This window comes from Bombina bombina, chromosome 4 (genome assembly GCF_027579735.1).
Source record: "Bombina bombina isolate aBomBom1 chromosome 4, aBomBom1.pri, whole genome shotgun sequence".
In the NCBI taxonomy this organism is placed as follows: domain Eukaryota; kingdom Metazoa; phylum Chordata; class Amphibia; order Anura; family Bombinatoridae; genus Bombina; species Bombina bombina.
In genome coordinates, this window is record NC_069502.1 from 34,712,321 (window position 1) to 34,738,751 (window position 26,431).

The 26,431-nt window shown below is 39.7% G+C and overlaps 1 protein-coding gene across 1 annotated transcript in view; it reads right to left on the bottom strand.

The window, feature by feature from the left end:
* Nucleotides 1-26,431, bottom strand: part of GTF3C2 (general transcription factor IIIC subunit 2) — a 452,236-nt gene that overhangs the window by 260,431 nt on the left and 165,374 nt on the right. The window contains exons 7-8 of the mRNA XM_053710988.1: nt 19,787-19,898; nt 3,326-3,443 (exon numbers count right to left, since the gene is read on the bottom strand). Of these exons, the coding sequence (XP_053566963.1) occupies nt 3,326-3,443; nt 19,787-19,898 (230 nt within the window). The remainder of the gene's footprint in view (nt 1-3,325; nt 3,444-19,786; nt 19,899-26,431) is intronic.

The window sequence follows — 26,431 nt, forward strand, 5'->3', positions numbered from 1 at the left end:
AACCTGAAAACTGGCTGGGTTGTGAATTGCTGATTCCCTATGCAGGACATTGTTCCCTGGTGTTAACCCTTGGTATCCGGTTGGTACCGTTACAATTGGTGGCAAGCGACGGAATGAACCTTATCGCCCAGAAGAGCAACTACACAAGCCAGTAACCTCAGGAAGAGGGGGATTACTACAATACTGACTAAGATGGAAGGAGTACCAGGGACCGAAGTGAATGGAGATGGATTATTCTAAGCTAAAGAGACAAACGTTAAAGGAACTGCTAGAAGCCAGGGGAAAGATAGGCAGCAGCAAACCCAAGGCTATATTAATTGCTGAGCTGATGGAGGGAGACAGAGCTCGCAGCGCTACGCCTCCAGCAGCCATGGAGGAGACCCTATACCAGAGGGAAATGAGGACCAGGCTGGAATTTTTACCCCAACCTGTACCACGGGATATGCTATCCGTGGTAATGGCAGATGTGCAGGAGTACGTGATGGCACACAGTCCGCGGAATGCATCCTCCCGAGCAGAATCCATTTTGGACGCACTCAGCAACCCAGTAAGACCTAAAATCCCATACCATGCATTTAAAATGTTTTGTGAGGAGAAGGATGAGATCGATGGGTATTTACAGGATTTTGAGAGACTGTGCGAGTTACATGATTTGGAGCAGTCCGTATGGGTGCCGGTGCTAGCAGGCAAGCTAGCCGGTAGGGCAGCGGAAGCGTATCGCGCTGTACCCAGGGAGGACAGCAAGGATTACGCTAAAGTGAAGAGAGCGATCTTGGAAAGATATGCCATTACCTCAGAGGCATACCGGCGCAAGTTTAGAGGCCTGCGCAAGCCAGAAAGAGATTCACATGCAGAGTGGGCCCACAAGCTGGATCAAGCATCTCAAGGGTGGATACAGGCCAGCCAAGCTACCACCATGGAAGAATTGCGACAACTGATGCTGTTGGAGCAATTCTTTAACGGCTTGTCCCCAGAAGCCCAAGAATGGGTGAGAGATCGAAAACCCCTCACCTTAACCGAAGCAGCCAGATTAGCAGACCAGCATTTTGATGCCAGGAGGCACCATGGACTACAGCCTAACAACGGACGGGCGAATATACAATGCCACACCTGCAAGCAGTGGGGACATATGGCACGTGAGTGCACCCAAAATCGGAGCAGACAAGCTTGGAACCAGGTCAGACAGAACCAGGCCCCAAGGGCGGCTGCTCACCATTACCAAACGGAGCCAGCCGCTCATGAGGTGTTGAGCACCCAAGCCGAGGAACCCCTGGGAATTCTGCATGAGGTGATGTCGGTCCAGGCCTCCGATAACTGGCAACATCCCCGCCAGCTGGGGACCGTAGAGGGGAAGGAGGTCCAGGGACTTCGGGATTCGGGAGCTACTTTAACCCTGATAGCTCCCCATTTGGTGCCGGATACAGTACACACGGGTGGATCCGTGGCAGTACGAGGAGCAGGGGGAGCGGTATACCGATTGCCCACTGCTAGAGTGGAGTACAGACCCCCAGTCACCCCAGCAGCGGCCAGTTACCAGCCCCCGGCGCACCGCTATACTACGCGGCCTCCGGCCACGAACTACCCTCAGAGAGCCCGGTTCAATTCGCGGGGCTACTCACAACCTATTCGGTGCTTTGGATGTAAGCGACTAGGGCACAAAAGACCAGAGTGTCCCCTAAACGCAGCAAATCAAGCACAGTCCTGGAGAAGACCCGCCGGCGGAATCCCACATAATCCTCAGCCTGCGGCCCGCTACGTAGAGGCGCCAGAATGCTGGGGCAGCCTACATGAAGCAGACCCCGTGCAAGCTGCCCACCGGAATAACCGGCAGCGGGTTAAAGTGAATGGGAAGGAGGTCAGTGGTCTACGGGATACTGGTGCTACCATGACCTTGCTTCAAGAGAACTTGGTGTCTGAGAAACAGCACACTGGAGACACTATGGCTGTGAGGGTAGCAGGGGGCACTGTGTTCCGCCTACCTGTTGCCAGGGTACATTTGGATTGGGGAGTGGGCGCTAGACTTGTGAATGTGGGGGTCAAGAAGGACTTACCTGCTGATGTTCTCCTTGGAAATGACTTGGCCCCCCCTTGTTTCTGCCTATGCTCCCATGGATCCCGCTGATGTTAACCCTGTGACTACCCAAGCCCAGTCCCACTGGGAAGAGACGCTTCCATGTTTGGGGTGGGGGCAGTACTGAGCCAAGTTGGAGCAGATGGCGGAGAACACCCCGTAGCTTACTTGAGCCGAAAGTTGCCCCGGACATCCCCAAGCCGATCCGTTGGGATCAGACTGTGTATGCCGGCTTGGTTCTGGGGGAGCATTGTGGCAAACCTAGCCACTTCTGGACTATAACGTAAGAAAGCTTGTCTATAGGCTGTATATTGTGCTATGTAGATGTGACAGACCCTTCTGTCAGCACTGAAAGAGTTAACTGTGTTCAGCTTTAGCCTCAACTATTGTGCACTGTCATTAATGTTATTAATACACAGTCCATTGTTTAATCACCCTCAGAGAGCAAATGCTTAGGTGATAAGAAAAGCCAAATGTATCTTGTGTTTAAATTGTTATCAGCTTAAGCAAGGTAAATCTATTGTATCATGTCAAGGGTGTGTTCCCTTCATCTAATGTACAACATTCTTTCAACCCCCCTTCTGGGGGGGGTCAGACCTGCATAAATACTGGGCATATGAGCCTTAATAAAATTCATTCTGTTTTAAAACCTGAAAACTGGCTGGGTTGTGAATTGCTGATTCCCTATGCAGGACATTGTTCCCTGGTGTTAACCCTTGGTATCCGGTTGGTACCGTTACATATATATATACATATTATATGATGTGTGTGTATATATATATATATATATATTATATGATGTGTGTGTGTATATAGATTATATGATGTGTGTGTATATATATATTATATGATGTGTGTGTATATATATATTATATAATGTGTGTTTGTATATATATATATATTATATGATGTGTGTGTGTATATAGATTATATGATGTGTGTGTATATATATATATTATATAATGTGTGTTTGTATATATATATGATGCGTGTGTATATATATATTATATGATGTGTGTGTGTGTATATATATATTATATGATGTGTGTGTATATATATTATATAAGGTGTGTGTGTATATATATATTATATGATGTGTGAGTGTATATATACGGTATATATATATATATATATATATATATATATATATAATAGAATATGTGTATATACACACACACGCATGGTGAGCTCTTCTGCAGGGAGAAATCACCAACCCCCCTCCCCTCCCCGTGGGATGGGTCAGTTGTTTCCTACCTTTTACCTGTGTGCTCCGGTAGGAGTACAGTGACTCAGGATGAGGAAGGCTGTAGATCTCTACGTGGCCGCTGGAGAAGGCGGCAGCCAGGAGCCCAAGCCGAGACATGTGTGAGCTCTGTGGGGGAGAGGGGCGCACATGTAAAGGATGCACAATCTTTACAGGGAAATAAAAACTAAAATGTGCAGAAGTATTTCAGTTATAAATTGTTTTTGTTTTATATTTGCACAGTGAACTTCTTTTCATATTATTAGTTTCTGTGGCATACGCACATATGCTGCGAGTGCCCCTTGCACAAACACTAGAAATAATATATTGTAATACCCCAAAAGATTTAGCAGAAACACTACTGCTCACCAATTCAGTGGTGCCTTGTATGACACAAAGATAACGCTATGCACGACACCAGAGTGCACAAGCAGCATATGTATGTATGCAGCACAAACAGTTCTAGCTTACAGTAGACAGAAGAGATTACAGATATGTTATGCACGACACCAGAGTGCACAAGCAGCATATGTGTGTATGCAGCACAAACAGCTCTAGCTTACAGTAGACAGAAGAGGTTACAGATATGTTATGCACGACACCAGAGTGCACAAGCAGCATATGTGTGTATGCAGCACAAACAGTTCTAGCTTACAGTAGACAGAAGAGATTACAGATATGTTATGCACGACACCAGAGTGCACAAGCAGCATATGTGTGTATGCAGCACAAACAGTTCTAGCTTACAGTAGACAGAAGAGATTGCAGATGTTTCTATTTAATTTAAAAAATCCTAGACAAACCCTAATGAGTGAATAATAGAAAAATCTGGGCAATAAAAATATTACCAGAATGATCACCCAACGCCTGTTGATACTGACCCTTGGCTAAGATAAATTGACCCCTAGGGGGAGAGTTATCAACGTGTCAACTTTCCTGCCTTCGCCGGCCCAATACGCCCGCCTAAGCTCGCCTCACATCGCCGCCGCGGACCTGCAAAAATTTGCCTAAGTTATCAAAAAAGCTGTCAAAAAGCCGCGCACCAAGTATTGGGCGATGAGCAGCGGACTGTGAGAGTTATCACTCATCCAATCTCGCTGCTCTTCGGCTTTTTTACAGCTTTCTTGCTAGCCTGTCACTAAGCACCCACACTAAACTACACTGTTCTACCCCCTATACCGGCGCCCCCGGAGCCCCCCGCAACTAAATAAAGTTAGAAACCCCTAAACCGCTGCTCCTAGACCCCGCCGCAACTCTTATAAATGTATTAACCCCTAAACCGCCGCAACCTACATTATACCTAGTAACCCCTATCCTGCCCCCCTATACCGTCGCCCTCTATAATAGTTATTAACCGCTATCCTGCTGATCCCGCACCTCGCCGCAACTAAATAGTTTAACCCCTAAACCGCCGCTCCCTGACCCCGCCGCAACTATAATATATGTATTAACCCCTAAACCGCCGCTCCCGGACCCCGCCGCAACCTATATTAAATTTATTAACCCCTATCCTGCCCCCCCTACACCGTCGCCACCTATAATAAATTTATTAACCCCTATCCTGCCCCCCCCACTACACCGCCGCCACTGTAATACATTTATTAACCCCTAAACCTAAGTCTAACACTAACCCTAACACCCCCTAACTTAAATATTAAATAAATCTAAATAATATTTCTATTATGAACTAAATTAATCCTATTTAAAACTAAATACTTACCTTTAAAAAAAAAACCTAATATAGCTACAATATAAATAATAATTTTATTGTAGCTATCTTAGGATTTATTTTTATTTTACAGGCAACTTTCAATTTTTTTAACTAGGTACAATAGCTATTAAATAGTTATTAAATATTTAATAGCTTACCTAGCTAAAATAAAGAGAAATGTACCTGTAAAATAAAAACTAACCTAAGTTACAATTACACCTAACACTACACTATACTTTAATAAATTATTCCTATTTAAAACTAAATACTTACCTGTAAAATAAACCCTAAGTTAGCTACAATATCATTAATAATTACATTGTAGCTATCTTAGGATTTATATTTATTTTACAGGTAACTTGGTATTTATTTTAACTAGGTACAATAGCTATTAAATAGTTAATAACTATTTAATAGCTACCTAGTTAAAATAATTACCAATTTACCTGTAAAATAAATCCTAACCTAAGTTACAATTAAATCTAACACTACACTATCATTAAATTAATTAAATAAATTAACTACAAATAACTACAATTAAATACAATTACATAAACTAACTAAAGTACAAAAAATAAAAAAAGCTAAGTTACAAAAAATAAAAAAAATAAGTTACAAACATTTAAAAAATATTACAACAATTTTAAGCTACTTACACCTAATCTAAGCCCCCTAATAAAATAAAGCCCCCCAAAATAAAAAAATGCCCTACCCTATTCTAAATTAAAAAAGTTCAAAGCTCTTTTACCTTACCAGCCCTTAAAAGGGCCTTTTTGTGGGGCATGCCCAAAAGAATTCAGCTCTTTTGCCTGTAAAAGAAAAATACACCCCCCCCCCAACATTAAAACCCACCACCCACATACCCCTAATCTAACCCAAACCCCCCTTTAAAAAACCTAACACTACCCCCCTGAAGATCATCCTTTAATTTAGAACAGGGTAGGGCATTTTATTTATTTTGGGGGGCTTTGTTATTTTATTAGGGGGCTTAGATTAGGTGTAAGTAGCTTAAAAATGTTGTAATATTTTTAAAATGTTTGTAACTTATTTTTTTTATTTTTTGTAACTTAGCTTTTTTTATTTTTTGTACTTTAGTTAGTTTATGTAATTGTATTTAATTTTAGTTATTTGTAGTTAATTTATTTAATTAATTTAATGATAGTGTAGTGTTAGGTTTAATTGTAACTTAGGTTAGGATTTATTTTACAGGTAATTTTGTATTTCTTTTAGCTAGGTAGTTATTAATTAGTTAATAACTATTTAATAACTATTCTAACTAGCTAAAATAAATACAAAGTTACCTGTAAAATAAATATAAATCCTAAGATAGCTACAATGTAATTATTAATGATATTGTAGCTATCTTAGGGTTTATTTTACAGGTAAGTATTTAGTTTTAAATAGGAATAATTTATTAAAGTATAGTGCAGTGTTAGGTGTAATTGTAACTTAGGTTAGTTTTTATTTTACAGGTTAATTTATCTTTATTTTAGCTAGGTAAGCTATTAAATAGTTAATAACTATTTAATAGCTATTGTACCTAGTTAAAATAAATTGAAATTTGCCTGTAAAATAAAAATAAATCCTAACATAGCTACAATATAATTATTATTTATATTGTAGCTATATTAGGGTTTATTTTAAAGGTAAGTATTTAGTTTTAAATAGGATTAATTTATTTAGATTTATTTAATTAATATTTAAGTTAGGGGGTGTTAGGGTTAGTGTTAGACTTAGGTTTAGGGGTTAATAATTTTATTGCGGCGGTGTAGTGGGGGGCAGGATAGGGGTTAATAAATTTATTATAGTGGCGACGGTGTAGGGGGGGCAGGATAGGGGTTAATAAATGTAATATAGGTTGCGACGGGGTCCGGGAGCGGCGGTTTAGGGGTTAATACATATATTATAGTTGCGGCGGGGTCAGGGAGCAGCGGTTTAGGGGTTAACATGTTTATTATAGCTTGCGGTGGGCTCCGGGAGCGGCGGTTTAGGGGGTAAACACTTTATTTAGTTGCGGCGGTGTAGGGGGGACAGATTAGGGGTGTTTAGACTCGGGGTACATGTTAGGGTGTTAGGTGCAGACATCTCCCATAGGAATCAATGGGATGCCTGTCAGCAGCGAACATGAACTTTCGCTATGGTCAGACTCCCATTGATTCCTATGGGATCCGCCGCCTCCTATGGGATCCGCCGCCGAGCGTACCTGCTAGTTTTTTGATAACTAGCAAAAGTAGTCAGATTGTGCCGCACTTGTGTGCGGAACATCTGGAGTGACGTAAGAATCGATCTGTGTTAAACTGAGTCCGGCGGATCGAAGCTTACGTCACAAAATTCTACTTTTGCCGGTATCTAGGGCTTGATAACTAAGGCGAATCAGCCTCGCCACAAATAAGCTGCGGAATTCCAGCGTATTTGAGGTTGACGGCTTGATAACTAACCCCCTAGTGGTCAATGGACAAACAATCAAACTTATAGAAAAATATCAAAGCGCCAACAATAGAGGCAGGGTCTTGGGCTCAAATAGATTACTTTGGCAATATTTATTACAATAATGGTTAAAAATCTTATCATTCCATTTCTGGAAAATTGTAAAACATAAGTTAAATAACAATTAACAATTTACTCTTCTTATCAACTTTTATTAAAAATGACTATATATATATATATATATATATATATATATATATATATATATATATATATATAAACAACGTGGGTTGATACCTCCAATTTCGTTCAAGAAATGAATAAAAATCAATAAAAATCCTTATATATTTCCCTCATGGATCCATGTTAACAACCTAAAATTCTGACAATGTTGACAATCTCTAAACAGTCAGAATAAACTGAATCTTTTAAAAACAGAATTTATATCTTACCTGATAAATTCCTTTCTCCTACGGTGTGTCCGGTCCACGGCTTCATCCTTACTTGTGGGAATATTCTCTTCCCTAACAGGAAATGGCAAAGAGGCACACAGCAAAAGCTGTCCATATAGCCCCTCCTCTAGCCCCGCCCCCCAGTCATTCGACCGACGGTTAGGAGAAAAAGGAGAAACTATAGGGTGTCGTGGTGACTGTAGTGTATAGAGATAAAAATATTTAAGCCTGACAAAAAGCCAGGGCGGGCCGTGGACCGGACACACCGTAGGAGAAAGGAATTTATCAGGTAAGATATAAATTCTGTTTTCTCCTACATAGGTGTGTCCGGTCCACGGCTTCATCCTTACTTGTGGGAACCAATACCAAAGCTATAGGACACGGATGAAGGGAGGGAACAAGTCAGGCGACCTAAACGGAAGGCACCACGGCTTGCAAAACAATTCTCCCAAAAACAGCCTCCGAAGAAGCAAAAGTATCGAATTTGTAAAATTTTGTAAAAGTATGCAGTGAAGACCAAGTCGCTGCCTTACAAATCTGATCAACAGAAGCCTCGTTCTTGAAGGCCCATGTGGAAGCCACAGCCCTAGTAGAGTGAGCTGTGATTCGTTCAGGAGGCTGCCGTCCGGCAGTCTCATAAGCCAAACGGATGATGCTTTTCAGCCAAAAGGAAAGAGAGGTAGCAGTAGCTTTCTGTCCTCTCCTCTTACCAGAATAAACAACAAACAAGGATGAAGTTTGTCTGAAATCCTTAGTTGCCTCTAAGTAGAATTTTAGAGCACGGACCACATCTAGGTTGTGTAACAAACGTTCCTTCTTTGAAACTGGATTCGGACACAGGGAAGGAACAACTATTTCCTGGTTAATATTCCTGTTGGAAACCACCTTTGGAAGAAAACCAGGTTTGGTACGTAAAACTACCTTATCTGAATGGAAAACCAGATAGGGAGTAGAACACTGCAGAGCAGATAATTCAGAAACTCTTCTAGCAGAAGAAATAGCAACCAAAAACAGAACTTTCCAAGATAGTAACTTAATATCTATGGAATGTAAGGGTTCAAACGGAACCCCTTGAATAACTGAAAGAACTAAGTTTAGACTCCATGGAGGAGTCATAGGTCTGTAGACAGGCTTGTTCCTAACTAATGCCTGTACAAACGCCTGTACATCTGACACGGCTGCCAGTCGTTTGTGTAATAAAACAGACAGAGCAGATATCTGTCCTTTTAAAGAACTAGCTGACAAACCTTTATCCAAACCCTCTTGGAAAAAGGAAAGTATTCTAGGGATTTTGATTTTACTCCAAGAAAAACCTTTGGAATTGCACCAACAGATACATTTTTGCCATATCTTATGGTAAATTTTCCTAGTCACTGGTTTTCTGGCTTGAACCAGAGTGTCTATAACCGAATCAGAAAACCCACGCTTAGATAGAATCAAGCGTTCAATTTCCAAGCAGTCAGTTGCAGAGAGACTAGATTTGGATGTCTGAATGGACCTTGAACTAGAAGGTCCTGCCTCAAAGGTAGCTTCCATGGTGGAACCGATGACATATTCACCAGATCTGCATACCAAGTCCTGCGTGGCCACGCAGGAGCTATTAGAATCACAAGGCCTTCTCCTGTTTGATCCTGGCTACAAGCCTGGGAAGGAGAGGGAACGGTGGAAACACATAAGCCAGATTGAACGACCAGGGCGCCACTAATGCATCCACCAGTGCCGCCTTGGGATCCCTGGATCTGGACCCGTATCGAGGAACCTTGGAGTTCTGATGAGACGCCATCAGATCCATATCTGGATTGCCCCATAGTTGAGTTAACTGGGCAAAGACCTCCGGGTGAAGTTCCCACTCCACCGGATGGAAAGTCTGACGACTCAGATAATCCGCCTCCCAGTTGTCTACTCCTGGGATGTGAATTGCAGAAAGATGGCAGGAGTGATCCTCCGCCCATTTGATGATCTTGGAGACCTCTTTCATCGCTAAGGAACTCTTTGTTCCCCCTTGATGATTGATGTACGCTACAGTCGTTATGTTGTCCGACTGAAATCTTATGAACCTGGCCTTCGCTGATTGAGGCCAAGCTAGGAGTGCATTGAATATTGCTCTCAGTTCCAAAATGTTTATCGGGAGAAGAGACTCTTCCCGAGACCATAGACCCTGAGCTTTCCGAGAGTCCCAGACCGCACCCTAACCCAAGAGGCTGGCGTCGGTCGTGACAATGACCCACTCCGGTCTGCGGAAACTCATTCCTTGAGACAGGTGATCTTGAGTCAACCACCAGAGGAGTGAGTCCCTGGTTATCTGATCTACTTGAATATGGGGAGACAAGTCTGCATAATCCCCATTCCACTGTTTGAGCATGCACAGCTGTAATGGTCTTAAATGAATTCGAGCAAAAGGAACCATGTCCATTGCTGCAACCATTAGTCCTATTACTTCCATGCACTGAGCTATGGAGGGCTGAGGAATAGAATGAAGAACTCGACAAGCATTTAGAAGCTTTAACTTCCTGACCTCTGTTAGGAAGATCTTCATTTCCACAGAATCTATTATTGTTCCCAGAAAAGGAACCCTTGTGGACGGTGACAGGGAACTTTTTTCTATGTTCACCTTCCACCCGTGAGATCTGAGAAAGGCTACGACAATGTCTGTATGTGCCCTTGCTTTGGAAAGAGACGACACTTGGATTAGAATGTCGTGGAGATGCTACTTGTTCAGAGCGGCAAAGAGAATGACTGGGGGGCGGGGCTAGAGGAGGGGCTATATGGACAGCTTTTGCTGTGTGCCTCTTTGCCATTTCCTGTTAGGGAAGAGAATATTCCCACAAGTAAGGATGAAGCCGTGGACCGGACACACCTATGTAGGAGAAATTAAAGATTTTAAAACCACCTATTAGTTAGGTGTGATGGGATTCTAATTTCCCCTTTAATACTCCTGTAATTGTATTCCGTGCCTTTTTCAAACAATCACTATTTTAAGGCTGTAATTTACCACAATATAAGCTTATCTGGTAGAGCTTGTTGCACAATAATTCTTATATTGGCAAACACTTCTATTTTCTGAGCGGGTTACCGCTATTTCAATCGCCGTGAAAAAATTATGTGATTACTGTGTGACTAGTGCAATCAAATTAAACATGTGCAAAATATTCCACTGTGAAAAATAAAATAAAATACTGATGCAAGTGAAATCTTGACAAAATATGTAAAACAAAAACTCACTTAATTTTAACTATGTGTTTAACTTTCAAATACATTTCAAATAAATAGTCCAAAATAGAACAAATCAAATCCAACTTAATTTGATGCTCTTATCTTAAATATTTACGTGATAATAAACTTAAATACCGTAAAATTATCCCTAAAAATATATTCAATCTGAAATAGATATTTAATCTGAAATAAATAGTGACACTTCAATTTTTTTATGCGGCTTTCCCCATTGCAGTAAAAATGTCAATTTAAAAGATTGCTGTAAACATCTGATTTATCTAAACCTTAGTCCCCAGTCGTGTGGGTTAGTCCCCAGTCGTGTGGGTTAGTCCCCAGTCGTGTGGGTTAGTCCCCAGTCGTGTGGGTTAGTCCCCAGTCGTGTGGGTTAGTCCCCAGTCGTGTGGGTTAGTCCCCAGATGGTAATATGTTCCCAGGACCAGTGGAGTTGCCAATACTCCTTTTCAGTTCGTATGTGTGTTGTTCTTTTGTATGCCTGTGGTTGTGTGCGGCTCAATCCCTAAGCTTCATAAGTATTTACAACTCTGTGCAGCTCGATCCCTCTGTTAAAACAGATAAAAACACTAGTGCAGATTGCAAAATAAAGTTCCTAGTGTAAGAGATACACTTACCAGCCTAAGTGTAACTGTATCTCTTACACTAGGAACTTTATTTTGCAATCTGCACTAGTGTTTTTATTGAGCTTGAAATAGCGGTAACCCGCTCAGAAAATAGAAGTGTTTGCCAATATAAGAATTATTGTGCAACCATATCTACCAGATAAGCTTATATTGTGGTAAATTACAGCCTTAAAATAGTGATTGTTTGAAAAAGGCACGGAATACAATTACAGGAGTATTAAAGGGGAAATTAGAATCCCATCACACCTAACTAATAGGTGGTTTTAAAAGATTCAGTTTATTCTGACTGTTTAGAGATTGTCAACATTGTCAGAATTTTAGATTGTTAACATGGATCCATGAGGGAAATATATAAGGATTTTTATTGATTTTTATTCATTTCTTGAACGAAATTGGAGGTATCAACCCACGTTGTTTATATATATATATGTTTTATCCATTGTACCGACTTGGAGTAAAAATCCACGTTAAAAAATAGTCATTTTTAATAAAAGTTGATAAGAAGAGTAAATTGTTAATTGTTATTTAACTTATGTTTTACAATTTTCCAGAAATGGAATGATAAGATTTTTAACCATTATTGTAATAAATATTGCCAAAGTAATCTATTTGAGCCCAAGACCCTGCCTCTATTGTTGGCGCTTTGATATTTTTCTATAAGTTCAATAAAAATATTACCCCCTCCCCTGTGCAATCAAATGTTATTTAATATGAAGCCTTATGGGGGGGTACACTGTACGTTATAATATAGGGGTAGGGAGGAGCGCCCGAAACAAGGGCTAAAGTAAGAAGAAAGTGTGAAGGAGAGTAAACGCTTATGATAAATCACACACCTACTAATCAAATAGAAAAACAATTCATTATACACAGAATACAAATATTTTGATGTAAAAAACAAGAATAGGGTGTATATCTATGAAGGACCAATAAGTATTACTTTATAGTCTCTCTGTAAGGTATCTCTTAGAGTAGATAACCCAATGGTGGGTAGAAGTAGCCAACGTGTGATGATTTCGAAAATCGAATTGAAACAGTTGAGGGATACTGTATAGCAAATTGCTAGTGAAGCAAAATGTGTAAATAATATAGTGGGACAAAAACAGAGGTGAGACTAATGTGATTCACTAGGACGTTCCTTTTTAACAGTTTCAGATTCGCCAATTCTGTCTTTGTTGCCCCACAGACACTATTTCCCCTTTTCTTTCATGTAATTGGCAAGAGTCCATGAGCTAGTGACATATGGGATATACAATCCTACAAGGAGGGGCAAAGTTTCCCAAACCTCAAAATGCCTATAAATACACCCCTCACCACACCCACAATTCTGTTTTCCAAACTTTGCCTCCTATGGAGGTGGTGAAGTAAGTTTGTGCTAAGATTTCTACGTTAATATGCGCTTCTCAGCATTGTTGAAGCCCGATTCCTCTCAGAGTACAGCGAATGTCAGAGGGACGTGAAGGGAGTATCACTTATTTGAATACAATGATTTCCCTAACGGGGGTCTATTTCATAGATTCTCTGTTATCGGTCGTAGAGATTCATCTCCTACCTCCCTTTTCAGATCGACGATATACTCTCAATTTACGATTACCTCTACTAATAACTGTTTTAGTACTGGTTTGGCTATCTGCTATATGTGGATGGGTGTCTTTTGGTAAGTATGTTTTTTTATTACTTAAGACACCTCAGCTATGGTTTCGCACTTTATGCATTTATATAAAGTTCTAAATATATGTATTGTACTTATATTTGCCATGAGTCAGGTTCATGTATTTCCTTCAGAAGACTTTCAGTTTCATATTTGGGGAATTTAAACATTTTAAGAAATTTATTTCTTACCTGGGGTTTAGTCTTTTTTTCAATTGACTACTTCTTGCTATTGCGGGTATTAGGCCCGCGGGTGAGTCAAATGCTATACTTTATTGCATAATTCTTGGCGCGAAAAAAGACGTTTATGAAACATAATCATACGTGACGCCGAGATCTTTCACACGGCGGCGTCATTAGTGACGCGAGTGAGTCATTTCCGGTTATTTTTGGCGCCAAAAAAGTTTACGTTACGTTGTGCGTCATACTTGGCGCCAAATTTTTTTCATTATTTCAATACCCCTTGTATGTTTGCCTCTTGCTATCAGAGGCCTATGCTATTGCATTTTTTCCCATTCCTGAAACTGTCATATAAGGAAATAGATAATTTTGCTTTATATGTTGTTTTTTTCTCTTACATTCTGCAAGATGTCCCAATCTGATCCTGCCTCAGAAGTTTCTGCTGGAACATTGCTGCCTGACATTGGTTCTACCAAAGCTAAGTGCATTTGTTGTAAAAGTGTAGAAATGATTCCACCGAATGTCATTTGTAATAGTTGTCATGATAAACTTTTACATGCAGATAGTGTGTCAATCAGTAATAGTACATTGCCAGTTGCAGTTCCTTCAACTTCTAATGTGCATGATATACCTGTAAATTTTAAAGAATTTGTTTCTGATTCTATAATGAAGGCTTTGTCTGCATTTCCACCTCCTAATAAACGTAAAAGGTCTTTTAAAACTTCTCATTTAGCTGATGAAATTTCAAATGGCCAACAACATAATAATTTATCCTCTTCTGATGAGGATCTATCTGATTCAGAAGATCCTTCCTCAGACATTGACACTGACAAATCTACTTATTTATTTAAAATAGAGTATATGCGTTCTTTATTAAAAGAAGTGTTAATTACTTTGGATATTGAGGTAACCAGTCCTATTGACGTTCAGTCTAATAAACGTTTAAATGCTGTTTTTAAACCTCCTGTGGTTTCTCCAGGGGTTTTTCCCATTCCTGAGGCTATTTCGGATATGATTTCTAGAGAATGGAATAAGCCAGGTACTTCTTTTATTCCTTCTTCAAGGTTTAAAAAATTGTATCCTTTACCAGCAAAATCTATAGAGTTTTGGGAAAAAATCCTCAAAGTTGATGGGGCTATTTCTACTCTTGCTAAAGGTACCACTATTCCTATGGAAGATAGTACTTCCTTTAAGGATCCTTTAGATAGGAAGCTTTAATCTTATCTAAGAAAGGCCTATTTATATTCAGGCCATCTTCTCAGACCTGCTATTTCTTTGGCTGATGTTGCGGCTGCATCAACTTTCTGGTTGGAAAATTTAGCGCAACATGAATTGGATTCTGACTTATCTAGCGTTATTCGCTTACTGCAACATGCTAATCATTTTATTTGTGATGCCATTTTTGATATTATCAAAATTGATGTTAGATCCATGTCTTTAGCTGTATTAGCTAGAAGAGCTTTGTGGCTTAAGTCTTGGAATGCTGATATGACATCTAAATCTTGATTACTATCTCTTTCTTTCCAAGGTAATAATTTATTTGGTTCCCAGTTGGATTCTATTATTTCAACTATCACTGGGGGAAAAGGAGTTTTTTTGCCTCAGGATAAAAAACCTAAGTGCAAATCTAAGGCTTCTATCCGTTTTCGTTCCTTTCGTCAGAATAAGGAACAAAAACTCAATCCTCCCCCCAAGGAATCTGCTTCCAATTGGAAGCCTTCCTCAAACTGGAATAAATCCAAGCCATTTAGGAAACCAAAGTCAGCCCCTAAGTCCGCATGAAGGTGTGGCCCTCATTCCAGATTCAGAGCATTGTCTCTCAGGGGTATCGAATAGTATTCAAAATAAGACCTCCTGTGAGAAGATTTTTTCTCTCACGCATCCCTGTAAATCCAGTAAAAGCTCAGGCTTTTCTGAAGTGTGTTTCAGACCTGGAGTCTTCAGGGGTAATCATGCCAGTTTCTCCTCAGGAACAAGGTTTGGGGTTTTATTCAAACCTATTCATTGTACCAAAGAAAGAAAATTTATTCAGACCAGTTCCTAGAATTTTACAGTTCCTTCAGGATGGTTTGGATAACGGTTTGTCTGCAAGTTCCTTGAAAGGTCAAATCTCTGCTCTTTCTGTTTTATTTCACAGAAAGATTGCTATACTTCCTGTCCTGATATTCACTGTTTTGTACAGGCTTTAGTTTGTATTAAGCCTGTCATTAAATCAATGTCTCCTCCTTGGAGTCTTAATTTGGTTCTGAAGGCTTTACAGGCTCCTCCATTTGAGCCTATGCATTCTTTGGACATTAAACTACTTTCTTGGAAAGTGTTGTTCCTTTTGGCTATCTCTTCTGCTAGAAGAGTTTCTGAGCTATCTGCTCTTTCTTGTGAGTCTCCTTTTCTGATTTTTCATCAGGATAAGGCAGTTTTGCGGACTTCTTTTCAATTTTTACCTAAGGTTGTGAATTCTTACAACATTAATAGAGAAATTGTTGTCCCTTCCTTGTGTCCTAATCCTAACAATTCTTTGGAAAGATCCTTACATTCTTTGGATGTGGTAAGAGCTTTGAAATATTATGTGGAAGCTACTAAAGATTTCAGGAAGACTTCCAGTCTATTTGTTTTATTTTCTGGTCCTAGGAAAGGTTAGAAGGCTTCTGCTATTTCCTTGGCTTCTTGGTTGAAACTTTTGATTCATCAAGCTTATTTGGAGTCGGGTCAGGCCCTGCCTCAGAGAATTACAGCTCATTCTACTAGATCAGTCTCCACTTCGTGGGCTTTTATGAATGAAGCTTCAGTTGATCAGATTTGCAAAGCGGCGACTTGGTTTTCTTTACATACATTTACTAAATTCTACCGTTTTGATGTATTTGCTTCTTCGGAAGCAGTTTTTGGTAGAAATGTTTTTCAGGCAGCTGTTTCAGTTTCATTCTTCTGCTTTTGTTTTAAGTTTTTTTCTTTCAAAAATGAAATAAACTTATTTTTTTGGGTTGTGGATTAATTTTTTCAGCGGAATATGGCTGTTTTTATTTTTATTCCCTCCCTCTCTAGTGACTCTTGAGTCGAAGACTCCACATTTTGGGTATTGATATCCCACATGTCACTAGCTCATGGACTCTTGCCAATTACATGAAAGAAAACATAATTTATGTAAGAACTTACCTGATAAATTAATTTCTTTCATATTGGCAAGAGTCCATGAGGCCCACCCTTTTTATGGTGGTTATGATTTTTTGTATAAAGCACAATTATTTCCAAATTTCCTTTGTTGATGCTTTCTACTCCTTTCTTTATCACCCCACTGCTTGGCTATTCGTTAAACTGAATTGTGGATGTGGTGAGGGGTGTATTTATAGGCATTTTGAGGTTTGGGAAACTTTGCCCCTCCTGGTAGGATTGTATATCCCATATGTCACTAGCTCATGGACTCTTGCCAATATGAAAGAAATTAATTTATCAGGTAAGTTCTTACATAAATTATGTTTTTTTCTTGTCTACTTGTTGCCTAAATTGTTTATCCACTACTTCATATGTCTGATTTATATTAAATGTCATTTTAATCTGTATATAATATTTGTCTGTCTCGCCCTCAGAGTTAATTGTTTATTTTTGTTCATTTCACTTGCAATATTTTTATTTTGCCCCCCTTTTTTTACATATAACTGTTTATGGGAGCATTTCCCTAATGATATGATTCTGTGTTTCAATTTATAATAGCTACCACATTTTTCTTTTTCCTTATACTTAGTAATTGGATACACAGTTTCACTTCATAGTGGAAGCATACACACATTTATAAACACTGTAATTTGTTTCCTTGTATTATTTGCTTCAGTATCCGCTTCGCTTCTAATACACTGTTTCACTTTCTGATAGTGGAAGCGTACACACATTTATAATACACCCAAATAAGAAAAATGTTTTTTCTTGTAATTTTTGTAGTATTTGCCTCACTTTCGCATCATATTGGATACACTGTCTCATTTATATAAGTGGAAGAAAACGCATATTCACATACTCGGTAATTTGGCTTTTTATTATTATTTGCTCCAGTATATGTCTCACGTTCGCTTTTATTTATTTTTTGCTTCACATTAGTCTCAACTCTATTTTTGTCCCATTTAATTTTTTACACATTTTGCTTCACTAGCAATTCGCTATACAGTATCCCTCAACTGTTTCAATTCGATTTTCGAAATCATCACACGTTGGGTACTTCTACCCACCATTGGGTTATCTACTCTAAGAGATACCTTAGAGAGACCCTATAAAGTAATACTTATTGGTCCTTCATAGATATACACCCTATTCTTGTTTTTTACATCAAAATATTTGTATTCTGCGTACAATGAATTGTTTTTCTATTTTATTAGTAGGTGTGTGATTTATCATAAGCGTTTACTCTCCTTCACACTTTCTTCTTACTTTAGCCCTTGTTTCGGGCGCTCCTCCCTACCCCTATATTATAATATCTCTCTGTACAATTCATTGAGAGTGAGCCTGTACACTATTCTATAGTCTTTGGCGCTGTTCCCCTATTACTATAGTGTTATTGGGGTACACTGTACGTTGCCTTCACAAGTTAAATTGTGCTCTAAAATCTCCCTTACTGTGCTTAGCGAATATAAAAACCTTCAATTTCTCTTTTACAAATCAAAGAGAGCAGGCGGTTCTAAACAACTTGCTCATTTAATTCTATTCTCAAATTATCTTCATTCTCTTAGTATCTTTGGTTGACAAGCAGGGATGTAGGCTCAGGAGCGTACACGTTTCTGGAGCACTATATGACATGCAGTTTTGCAAGAGCACTGCCTCCTGCCATGTATGTTCCAGATGCTACCTAGGTACACTCTATCTAAATCATAAAATGCCTCTTTTTAGACAAACTATAAGAGGCTCTACTCCTCGGGGGCGGGACAGTAAAGTCAAAATTAAACTCATGATTCAGACAGGGCATGTGGTTTAGAACAACTTCACAATTTACTTCTATTATCAAATTTGTGCTATTGGTGTCCTTTGTTGAAGAATAAAGATAGGAGTGTGCGCGTCTCTTTTAACAGTGTTTGTTTCTATATATAACGCTTCAGTCAGATGGCGTGAGACACGTGCACATTCCTGAGCTCACCTAAGATTACTCTTTAACATAGTATAGCAAGAGAACTAAGCATCGTAACTGAATTACCGTTGATGTTAAACAGATCAGGAATGTTAGGGATATTTTCCATAGAGTTTAATTCATCAGTTGTAATGAAGATGCGCTGTAACAAACTCAAATACCTCGCGCTCCGCCACACACTTCAAAAGTCACTTTTTTTGTGAGCGGACGGTTTCTCTATCCTTGATAGTGAACAGTTTCTTGCACGTTACACTGCTGCCTTTTTACACATTGTCTTCCATGTCTTAACCCTTGCTGTACTGGACTATTACTGCATTGCTGATTTGAAATTTGCCGTTATTAAACATATGCACGCTATTGTTTGTTTATAGTACATTGCTGCAGCATACTCAAGTACTCTGCAGGAATGCTGTTTCTCCTGAACATAGGCGCACTATTAATATATCAGTAAATCTTGCATGAACAATGCATTTGATGTGTTCCTGTCGGCTTAGCAGTATCTATAGCCCAGGTTTGTTGTTCCGGAACTTCCTTTAGGTTTATTAAATAAACTTTATTTACAATATCTTGCTCTGTAATAAAGATCTATTTACCTATAGCAGAATCTTTACAAGACAAAAGCAAGATCTCGCTTTCCCCCAGTGTCATTATCGCATCACGTGTGCAGCAGCTGCTGTATTGTTTATACACGTGAAAGTATTTAACATTTGTGTAAAAAAGGGGGAAAACAACAACATGTGCATGAAACTAATCTGAAGTGTAACGAACATCATTTTTACACTAAGGCACCACTGTCTCCGTTTTATCCTGTTCTCCTCATCACGAAGCTTGTACTTCTAAAAATAAAATGACAGTTTGCTGACATGGACAGACCCCAGCACAGCTCACAGGAACCTCTACCGGCTCATGATCCTGAATTTTCTGCTTAATATAAATACGGCTTCCTCAAAAGCAAACACATCCAGTCATTCATGTGATTGTGCATTATTATTCTCAGTTAATTATAGAGCTCCAACAGATTTGCATCACTGACTGTGCAGAGCCCCCCATGCTTCATCGCCCCCCGACATCTGACAAATGTGCAAAAAAGGTCAACTCACCTTCCTGGAAGTGCCGGGCAGCTCCCAACCCCCGCTTGGACAGAATTTCAGATCCCAGATGCAACCATGGTCTGTAGCTAAACCGTAGGAGAAGGCAGCTTCTGTGCCACAGCTGGTAGAGAAGAGAAAACCGTAAATGCATTGTGCCAACACTAGATGGTATCATACTGTACCTCGGTTACAACTGACTGGCTCCCAAGACAAATTATGTCACTCATTAGAACTTCTAAACCCAAAACTTATTCTGTTCTAAACCATTTTGCAGCAAATCTGACCCTTTTCAAATAATTTCAAATGTCACCTATTAAAAGGGACAGTACACATATTTATGATTATACTAGACAATAAGCCTGCCAGAGGGCAGTCTATGTTTAAAAAATACAAACCCCCAAGCTAAAGTTACAAAAAATAAAAAAATACAATTTATGCTTACCTGATAAATTTGTTTCTTTTTAGACACGATGAGTCCACGGATTTCATCCTTACTTGTGGGATATTCACCTCCTGGTCAGCAGGAGGAGGCAAAGAGCACCACAGCAGAGCTGTATATATAGCTCCTCCCTTCCCTCCCATTCCAGTCATTCGACCGAAGTTAGGAAGAGAAAGGAAAAGCCAAGGTGCAGAGGTGTCTGAAGTTTAACAAAAACAATAACCTGTCTCGTAGAACAGGGTGGGCCGTGGACTCGTGTCTAAAAAGAAACAAATTTATCAGGTAAGCATAAATTTTCTTTTCTTTTTAAAGACTCGATGAGTCCACGTATTTCATCCTTACTTGTGTGATACAATACCAAAGCTATAGTACACGGATGAAAAGGGAGGGACAAGACAGGGAACCTAAACGGAAGGCACCACTGCTTGAAGAGCCTTGCACCCAAAAACAGCCTCAGCCGAGGCAAAAGTTTCAAATTTGTAAAATTTAGAAAAAGTGTGAAGAGAGGACCAAGTTGCAGCCTTGCAAATCTGTTCAACAGAAGCATCGTTTTTGAATGCCCATGAGGCAATAATTTTTTCGGGAAGCTGCTGTCCAGCAGTCTCATATGCAAAACGGATGATACTCTTCAACCAAAAAGAAAGAGGTAGCCGTAGCTTTCTGACCCCTACTTTTTCCAGAAAAAACTACAAACAATGAAAAAGACTGACGAAAGTCTTCAGTCACTTGTAAGTAAAATGTCAAAGCACTGACTACGTCTAAATTATGTAGAAGTCTCTCCTGCTGAGAAGGAGTAGGACGCAAGGAAGGAACAACAATCTCCTGATCAATATTCCTGTTTGAAATAACCCTAGGAAGGAACCCTAGGTTAGAACGTAAAACTACTTCATCCGAATGAAAATAAGGTAAGGAGAACTGGGTTGTAATGCCAAAAGTTCAGACAGTCTTCGAGCTGAAGAAACGGCAACAAGGAATAAAAACTTTCCAAGATAACAACTTAATATCTAAGGTATGCATAGGCTCAAACGGAACCCCGCAATTGAATTAAACACAGGCCTGATCGTAACCAAAGCCTGACAAAAGGATTGAACGTCTGGAACAACCACCAGACATTTGCGCAACAAAAAAGATAAGGCAGAGATCTGACCCTTTAGGGAACCTGCTGAGAAACACTTCTCCAATCCTTCTTGGAGAAAAGACAAAATTCTGGGAATCCTAACTAACTGGTCTTGGATTCACACCAATAAAGAAATTTATGCCATATCTTATGGTAAACCTTTCTAGTTACAGGCTTACGCGCCTGAATCAAGGTCTCTATGACCGAATCAGAAACACCACGCTTGGATAAAATTAAGCGTTCAATATCCAAGCAGTCAGCTTCAGAGAAACTAGCTCTGGGTAAAGGAAGGACCCTAGAATGAGAAGGTCTTTCCTCAACGGAAGTTTCCAAGGTAGTAGTGATGACATTTCCACCAGATCTGCCTACCAAATCCTGCAAGGCCACGAAGGAACAATGAGGATCACTGATACCCTCTCTTGTTTGATTCGAGCAATGACTCGAGGAAGAAGCCAAACGGAGGAAATAGGTATGCAAGATAGAACGACCAAGGAACCACCAGAGCATCTATCAGTTCTGCCTGAGGATCCCTAGACCTCGACCCATATCTCGGGAGCTTGGCATTCTGACGAAATGCCATGAGATCCACCTCTGGCCAACCCCATTTGAGAATCAGGTTGAAAAACATTTCCGGATGAAAAATCTGTCTGCTCAAAAAATCCGCCTCCCAGTTATCCACCCCTGGGATATGGATCGCTGACCGATAGCAAAAATGGGCCTCCGCCCACCTTATCTTGGCTACCTTTGTCATCGCTAAGGAACTCCTCGTTCCCCCTAGATGAATGATGAAAGCCACTGACGTCATTTTGATCGACTGGAACTTGATAAACTGGACCGAGGCTAACTGAGGCCAGGCCAGAAAAAAACATGGTAGATCGTTCGCAGCTCCAGAATGTTTATAGACTATAAGACTCTGGTTGAGTCCAAACCCCCTGAGCCCACAGAGAGCCCCAGACTGCTGCCCACCCTAGAACGCTGGCGTCTGTTGACACAAGTAACCAAGGTGGTCTGCGAAAGCAGGTTCCCTGGGAGAGATAATCCAGAGACAACCACTATTGAAGAGAATCCCTTGTCTCCTGCTCCAGTAGTATTCGAGGAGACGAATCTGTATAATCTCCGATCCATCGCCCGAGCATGTTTAACTGCTGAGGTCTGAGATGGAACCGAACAAATGGGATGATGTGCATTGCCACCACCATCAGCCCAGTGACCTCCATGCACTGAGCCACTGAAGGCCAAGGAATGGACTGAACGACTAAACAAGTATCGATAATCTCTAATTTCCTGACATTCCGTCAGAAAAATCTAATTGATATGGACACTAGAATGGTTCCCAAAAAATAAAAGTACCCCAGTACATGGGACTAAGGAACTCTTTTCCAAATTCACTGTAAGACCATGGGAAGGATAACACCAAATCCGTGTGAATGACACATGAAAGTACGCGTCCTTAAAATCCATAATTGTCATAAATTGACCCTCTTGGATCAAGAGAAAAATGGAACGAATAGTTGCTCTCTTGAAGGACGGTACACTAAGAAAATCTTGTAGGAAATTCCGAAAACTGTGGCAAGACATAAAGAAGAGCCACAAACTAGAAATATTTGTCCAGAAAGGCAAACCAAAGGAACTAGCGATGATCCCATAGATGGGAACATTCAGATACCCGTCCTTTAAACTTGCAAAAAATTGATCCTCCTGGATCACAGGAAGGATGGTACGATTAGATGCCACCTAGAAGGACGGTAATGTCTTAGATTGCATAAATCTAAAATTAGTCTGAAGGTTCCCTCCTTTTGGGAATCCCAACCAGATTGAAAAAAATCTCAGACCCTGTTCCTGAACCGGAGATATCACTCCCAGGCGGGAGAGGACTCCCACCTAATGAAAAGAACACAGCCTCTATCAGGTAACATAGTAACATAGTAGATACGGTTGAAAAAAGACTGAAGTCCGTCAAGTTCAACCTATACAAATCTAAAATACTCACAAAAAGCTCCAGTTAAGCTTAAATAACCCCACTAAAAGGTGAATCATTTAATACTAGCAATCATATCCATGAATTTTGTTTATATACAGAAATGTATCCAGACTATTTTTAAATGTGCCTAGGGTATTGGCATTCACTACCTCCTTTGGTAATGAGTTCCACAATTTTATTGCTCTTACAGTGAAAAAACGTTTCTGTTGCAGGAGATTAAATCTCCTTTCCTCCAACCTTAAATTGTGACCTCTTGTCAGAAACAATTTTCTAGGAATAAACAGAGCTTCTGCCATCTCTGAATATGGGCCTTGAATATATTTATATAAAGTAATCATGTCACCTCTCAAGCGCCTTTTTTCTAAAGAAAACAGACCCAGTTTGGTTAGCCTCTCCTCATAGGTTAATTTCTTCAATCCCCTTATTAGCTTTGTGGCCCTTCTCTGAACTTTTTCTAGTTCTGCAATATCTTTTTTTGCGATCGGTCCCCAGAACTGCACTCCATACTCAAGGTGAAGTCTTACCAGGGCTTTATATAGTGACAGCATTATGCTTTCCTCCCTTGAATTAATGCCTCTTTTAATACATGCTAGTATCTTATTAGCCTTTGAAGCCGTTGCCCTGCATTGTGCACCCATCTTTAGCTTGTTATCTATTACTACTTCCAAATCCCTTTCCTCCTCTGTTTGGCTAAGTCCTGTCCCATTTAAAAAATACTTCCAAAATGTAGAATCTTGCATTTTTCCGTATTAAATCTCATTTTCCATTTACTTGCCCATACTTCTAATTTTTGCAGATCCCTTTGTAATGAAAGTTCATCCTGCTCTGACCTAATGACCTTACTTAACTTAGTATCATCTGCAAAAACAGAGATGTCGCTATTTAATCCTTGCTCCAAGTCATTTATAAAAATATTAAAAAGAACGGGGCCCAGTACTGATCCCTGGGGACTCCACTGATTACCTTTGTCCAATCTGAGTATGATCCATTTACTACTCCCTATCTTTTATCCAGTTATTTATCCATGAGCTAACATTTTCAGCTATTCCCAGGCCCTTAATTTTGTGCATTAATCTCTCATGTGGCACTGTATCAAATGCCTTTGCAAAATCTAAGTATATCACATCAACTGATTCACCTTTATCTATATTTTTACTTACTTCCTTATAGAATCTAATTAGATTAGTTTGACATGATCTATTTCTCCTAAAGCCATGCTGATTAGAACTCATAATCTTGTTTACACGAATATGCTCATCAATATAATCCTTTATAATCCCTTCAAATATCGTCCCCACTACTGATGTCAGACTAACTGGTCTATAGCTTCCTGGATCATCCCTGCTTCCCTTTTTGAAGAGTGGCACCACATCAGCTTTACGCCAATCCTGGGGTACCATGCCTGAGGATAATGATTCTTGAAAAATTAAGAGTAGCGGTTTGTCTATAACAGTGCTAAATTCCCTTAACACCCTTAGGTGTATTCCATCTGGGCCTGGAGTTTTATTTACCTTAATATTATCCAGTTTTTTTTCCTGATATCCTCTAAACATAACCCAGTTAATGGTATAGACTGGCATGTTCTATTTTGTTCCAAAGTATCATCCAATGGTTCCTCTCTTGTGTATACTGAAGAAAAAAACTGATTTAGTACCTCAGCCTTCTCCCTGTCATTATTTATCATGCTACCCTCCACGCATTTTAATGTACCTATATTATCCTTCTTAGATTTTTTGCTATTTATGTACTTAAAGAACCTTTTAGGGTTAGTTCCAGATAAAAATGTATATATATATACACATTGGGTACCCGTAAAGTACGGTAAAACACCCATAAGGGTCTCAAGGCGCTACTCATGTTATTGACCTTACTGGAGACCAAACCTGCAACCCTTGGGTTGTTACAGAGCTCAGCCACAGTGTCCTAGTATGCCGAGCCATATATCCTAGGCACTATCTGTCTGAAGAGAACCAGACAACGTATGAGCTAGTATGCTGCCATAAAAGGTAGTATTACTAACCTGGAACAAACCCACTACCCCAATATCTATGGGATCCTGAAAGGGAATAGCTATCCTCTATAGGGATAGAAGTCTCCTGGTCATTATTGTCTTCCAAGACTCCTTGAGAGGTCTTCTACTAACAACCGCTCAGTCAATATAGAAAATGTGAATAAAAGGGTAATACCCATTCACTTACATCTCTTAGTACCACTTCATGGTACCAGAACAAATAAACAATGACTGGAATGTCGTTCCAGAGTAGCTAAAAAACTCCTTAGTAATAACCGGAGCAGCTTTAGCTTAAACCTGAAAATATTACTTCAGTATCAGCGTGAGGAATCATACCGCCAGGACTGAAATTTTACCACCGAAGTATCCCCTTCCTCATGCAACTTGGAGGAAACCTCTAAGGTAGTAATCTACAATGACAGAAACCTCACTCAGTGAACATTTAGTCTTCCTCTTGCGCTCTCCATGCAGCATGGGAAAAGTCGACAACACACCTGACAAGCAGAGGAAAATGATGTCTTGCAAGATAACCCCAAGAGGAGTCGTGAAGGAAGCGCAGCGCACTGGATGAATGGACATTAAGTTTTTAGGATTCTTGAGGAGAAAGCTGCAGAAAAATGGAACATTGTCAGAATGCTTCTGAAACATCCGAGGCAATGTTGGCTCTGAAATTTATTTTTTTTACTATAAAAAGGAAAAAAACAAAAAAGAACTCTTAATACATGGGAAACAAAGTCCTTTAGTCGTTCCACAAAAGTATCAAGAAATAACGAGTAAATAACATCCTTTTATGAGATAAAATTGAATATCATAATAAAAATTACTTTAAATGATAAAGAGAACGTCCTAACCATGGTCCCTTAATATTGGAAATATTAATTAATATGACCAAGAGCCTTGTGGAACATCAAAAATCACCATTTATCTATCAAAAATGGATAGTACTGTGTCTTTAAATTTTAAATACACTGCTTAATTTCCACAAATAAAGGATTCTTCAACTTATATTATATTGCATCCTCAGATCACATCTAAACTTAGCAGAAAAATATTCCTATCTACAGATAGAACACTAACAAATATTAGTTCCTCTGTAAGCAGTTCTG